Source organism: Populus trichocarpa, chromosome 12, assembly GCF_000002775.5.
Source record: "Populus trichocarpa isolate Nisqually-1 chromosome 12, P.trichocarpa_v4.1, whole genome shotgun sequence".
Classification (NCBI taxonomy): Eukaryota; Viridiplantae; Streptophyta; class Magnoliopsida; order Malpighiales; family Salicaceae; genus Populus; species Populus trichocarpa.
In genome coordinates this window covers 5,835,921-5,840,757 of record NC_037296.2, presented here as the reverse complement: position 1 = coordinate 5,840,757, position 4,837 = coordinate 5,835,921, and the positions used below count along the sequence as shown (strand labels likewise).

Below are 4,837 nucleotides of genomic sequence, written 5' to 3'. Positions count from 1 at the left end.
TTAACTGAAAAAAAAACTTTAAATATATTTGTTATACAGTAGTTTACATAAGGAAGTTGTCCTAGCTTTGACAACCCATGAGATCTCACTACGTGACCCAAAAATTATTGTGAATAATCATTACTTCCTTACATTTTTGTTCTTTGATTTAGGAGAAAAGGTTTTTAGTTTATTGTTTTCAATTAAAAAAAGAAAAAGTGAGAGAGAAAAAGTCAAGTTATTTGTGTTTTTGAGTTATAATATATATAGAGCATTTTAGTCTTTGTATTTTTTTAATTAAGATTTGTGTTGACTAAGGTTGAAAAGTGTGATTTTTTAAAACTTGGTAGGCAAATGTAATTTGGTCCAAACCATAGGATAACAAGGATAATTTTCTCTTATTTTATAGTTAAATAGTGCAAATTTATATAATAATTTTAAGTTTTATGGCTATTTCATAAAATTGCCTTAAAAATTTTGCAAGTACAGGAGGGATTTTGAATTTTGTTTAAAACCTTAGGTAAGCTAAGCCAAGAATTTGCTTTATATATATACACAAAGCATCAAAGAATTATCTTAATCTAAAAGTTTAATATGATAGGTAAGGTCTTATAATATTATTTATATTATTTTCTAACATATCCTTTTCCAGTGAAAGCCATTAAGATTTGAAACTTACACAGGTTCACACTACTTTGTATTACTAATTAAATTTTAATTTGAAGAGAAAACGAGAGTGATGAGATTCAAGTTCGTTACCGTTTAGTTTTGATATCATGTTAAAGAATCATCTTAACTTAAAGATTTGAGCTATCAGGTGAGACCTTTAAGATATAATTTATATTATTATCTGAAAATAATAAAAATAAAAACAGAACAAAATTTTTCACAACTTGATGATGATTTCTGTAAAATCAAAATAACTACAACCATCTAGGTGGTGGCCTAGTGGTAAAAGCTTGGGACCAAGAGGTTTGCTCCCTCTGTGGTCTCAGGTTCGAGCCCTGTGGTTGCTTATATGATGGCCACTGGAGGCTTACATGGTCGTTAACTTCAGGGCCCGTGGGATTAGTCGAGGTGCGCGCAAGCTGGCCCGAACACCCACGTTAAATTAAAAAAAAAAATAACTACATGCAGTCAATTCCACTATTTCCATTTGTATATTTCAATGTTTATGTGTGAGACAGGTCAGAAAGCTAAGGCCAAAGTTCTATAACCATATGCCGAAAAATTGTTGCAGCTAACGATGGAATTGATTAGCTGAAACTGTGTATTTGAGAAATATCATCGAATTGAGCCTGCTAAGTGCTAATGCAAGAGCTACCCTTTCTCTTTGACTTCCTCGATCTCCATATTATTGCAGATGGATCTGGGCAGATTTTGTAAGGAACTTTTGGTGGAGCAATATCAGGAACCCTGCATGTCAGAGATGGATAGTTAATAAGAATACGGTAAGATCCCATTGTATTATTCTATCTCTCTCTTTTCCAGTTCGTTTTCAGTATTTATTTGCCAGTACCCTTCTTCTTAGCATTGTGTTTCTCAGGGTATCATGGTCATTATGACGAGAGGGCATTTTAAGGGGTGGATTGGAGGAGTCGTGCACTTGAAAACTGTAGAAATGGTCAAGATTCAACTTACTCTAATGGTCTACCAATCTCGATCTGCGAGAAGTCCATGCTGCTGATTGAAATGTCTGGTGCTCGTGCTGCGCTGGCCCTGGCACAGGTAGACCTCCACAGGGGCAATGGTGGTGGTTTGATGGCCAGTACCCTGCAGCTGAAGCTGTTTGCAATACTGTTGTGGGCCATTGCCAACCTAGCAATAAGGGCAGAAAACATTGCCATGAGTCCTGTGTGCCTTCAAGATTGTATATTTATAGGATATTTACTGTAAAGGAGCTTGTAATGGACCTGTCGGTTCATTTATTGCAGAGAACACACATGCTCATCATCAATTCGCAGAATTGGCTTGCATTCATTTTCAAAACTAATAGAATTTTTGAACCAGTACTTGGGTCAAAAGATCAGAAATGTGTCTTTGGATTCAAGTCATCCTAGTTTACATCAGTTGATGAGAACCTTAATTTCGAACCCAGCATAATCATTTCATGCACAAACTTTCATGAGGCCTTGGCAAATCGCTGATAAGGCCCCTTCCCAGAAATCTAGTATCGGGATTAGAAATGTTACGATGATTCATTCATTTTGAGCTCCATGATTATGAGGTTTTCAAATGTTGACAAGGAACCTTCTCGTGAAAAGTTTATTAGGAGCAATCCAAACAGAGACTCCAGAGTCAGCAGCCACAGGCAAACCGACATCTGCCCCCGAGGTGGATCCCAGAAACTTTTGGCTTTTTTCACCACCATGGACATGTCACATGCCCCAGCAGTCGTGCTTTATTTCCTCTGACTCAAGCATTCTAATCTTTGGCCACCGTCAACCTCAAAGCTCACACGCTTGACGATTGCTAAAATACTAAAAGAAGTGCTCGAGTTTCGATTTTGAATCCTTAAAAAGCATTGAATTGAAACCAACAAGGAAACCACCTTGTGCTAGCTAGGTACCCTTGGATTTGCAAGAAATTACCTAGAGACCCATCATTCATCAACCAGTTGACCAATTCCTGTATCTTCTCAATAAGCTCAGCATTGAATTTTACTCATGAGCATCGCTATGATCGTTACAGAAATCATTTCTTTGATCACAAGGACCGTAAACATAAGTTTTCAAAACAAAAACAAAATGGGAGTTTAAAACTGAGCTTACTTGTATAGAAAACTCCGATCATGGAGTCCAACAACAAGTGCAGAGGCACCAATTTCTCTCACCATAGCAGCAATCTTTCCACCCTCTTGATCGCCTTCAGTTACAATAATCTCAACGTTTGTCTGTACAATATGAATCTAAAATTATCATCGTATCAATGCTCACTAATATTATTCACACGCGCACACACACAATTGAAGTACTGAAAAGCATTTAATTAAACAAAATATATACAAGACAAGATTTAATTACATTAAAGAAGTTGTTGCATATATCTTTGAATGACAGAGCCAATTGGTAACCTTTCAAGCGAAGTAGCCTTATCTTGTTCTTGCTTCTTGATGAGTTCATAGCAGGAGAGAAAACATGAAGGAGAGTTATGAAATCGCCAAAACGAAGCAAGTTGTGGAGAGCCCATTTAAGGGCTGTTCTTGCTGCGTCTACGTCTTCTACTACCACCACAATTTTCCTCACATCCATTCCCTACCTCCCCTTCGATCTCTCTCTCTCTCTCTCTCTCTCTCTCTCTCTCTCTCTCTCTCTCTCTCAGTCTCGCTATCTACCTTTCTAGACTATAGGCTTTTTGATAGCAGTCATACTTGTCTCTTTCCCTCTTAATTAACATTTCTTCAGAAGAGTTGGGGTTGTTTCTGTCAAGTCGTATGCTGCGTACGTTACTTGCCTCATGAGTTGTCTTAGTTATTGTTAATTTCTCTCTGTCTGCCTAAGCTTGGATGAGCCGATCACTCGCTAACTTTGCTTGATTAATCTCACAAATACAAGGGAAATGGAGTAGGTAACCACACTTAGAATTTTTTAATTAAGGCAAATATAATATACATGATAATCTTCGTCACAACAAGAATGTTCATGAACGAAGAAGGATGGGTAGGGTTTCCTTTTTCTTCTTATCTCAAACAAGTCCTCGAGGCGTTATTGAAGTCTATGGCTAAAATATGGAAATGACGAGGATTGCCATGTTGTGTTAGTTTCAATTATTAATGTTAGTGCGCTTAAGTTTCTTACTGCATAGAAAAATACCCTTTTAAATTAAAATTTTGTTTGTTTCTGTCTTTTAAAAGTATTTTAAAAAAAAATTAATTTTTTTTTCTTTAAATTAATATTTTTTATGTTTTTAAATCATTTTAAATGTCAAAAATAATTTTTAAAAATAAAAAAATATTATTTTTATATATTTTCGAGTAAAAAATACTTTGAAAAACAACCACAACCAGACTTTTCAAACAGGAAAAAAAAAAGTTCATCTTCAGGGAAATATATTTCAGAATTTCTACTGGTCAATAATTTTCGCTCCCCTTTTTTTGACAGAAAATAAAAACGAAAATGAAAAGGATTGAAATGACTAGCAAATCTACTCCATTCAAACTGAAGGACTGATGCCGTTGGGTTTTAGGTCAGAAAGACTACGACATATTTTCAAGTTTTTTTTTTTTCAGAAATAACACAGAAGAGATAAAAAAAAAAAGTCAATTTTTTTTTTTCAATTTTCCAACCTTTCAACTCTTCGCCAACAAATTCAACATATTATATTCCCCACGTAATCCACAGTCAATTCATCGCAAATCTCATAACATGTAATTCAGAATCATTTCAACTTAACTCATAATTACGCAAACTCAATTCGTAATTAAAAAAAGGTAAATTAATTTATTCTATAATTATAATCAATCCTCATACATTAATTAACTACATGTAATAAATTATCAGGACTGCATTATTGAACCATGAACATGTCAATGCATCAACACATTTAGGGCATCAACTGGGGGACTCCAAAATGGTCTAGCAACCGCTTCAACCAGATCGGGCCTGATTGAGAGTATGGTTGCGGTTGTTTTTGAAAGTGTTTTTCGTACTGAAATGCATCAAAATGATATTTTTTCAGTTTTTAAAAATTATTTTTAATATCAGCACATCAAAACGATTCAAAACATACAAAAAATTAATTTTTAGCAAAAAAAAATTTAAATTTTTTAAAACACGGTTTGCACCGCATTCCCAAACGATTTCTCACTTTTATATCCTACATGTGGAGGCTTACTGTCTACACATTACAGTAAAGGAGA

At 34.9% G+C, this 4,837-nt stretch overlaps 1 protein-coding gene across 2 annotated transcripts; it reads right to left on the bottom strand.

The window, feature by feature from the left end:
- Positions 1-1,111: 1,111 nt before the first annotated feature.
- Positions 1,112-3,510, bottom strand: LOC7487084 (uncharacterized). 2 transcript variants are annotated; one of them, XM_024582246.2, is made up of 4 exons: positions 3,003-3,510; positions 2,751-2,887; positions 1,621-1,797; positions 1,112-1,395 (listed from the first exon to the last, which is right to left on the bottom strand). In XM_024582246.2, exons 1-4 carry the CDS (start codon positions 3,228-3,230, stop codon positions 1,281-1,283), a joined length of 657 nt encoding a protein of 218 aa, XP_024438014.1. In that variant the 5' UTR covers positions 3,231-3,510; the 3' UTR covers positions 1,112-1,280. The 2 variants fall into 2 exon arrangements, with proteins under 2 accessions (XP_024438014.1, XP_024438015.1); XM_024582247.2 differs by having other exon boundaries at positions 2,751-2,872; positions 3,003-3,498.
- Positions 3,511-4,837: the final 1,327 nt, after the last annotated feature.

Coding starts and splice junctions, on each gene's coding strand:
- LOC7487084 (XM_024582246.2), bottom strand. CDS start 3,230: ATGGATGTGAGGAAAATTGTGGTGGTAGTAGAAGACGTAGACGCAGCA. Junction 1,798..2,750: donor GATCGGAGTTTTCTATACAA/GTAAGCTCAGTT, acceptor CCTTATTGCTAG/GTTGGCAATGGCCCACAACA. Junction 1,396..1,620: donor GAGATTGGTAGACCATTAGA/GTAAGTTGAATC, acceptor TCTGACATGCAG/GGTTCCTGATATTGCTCCAC.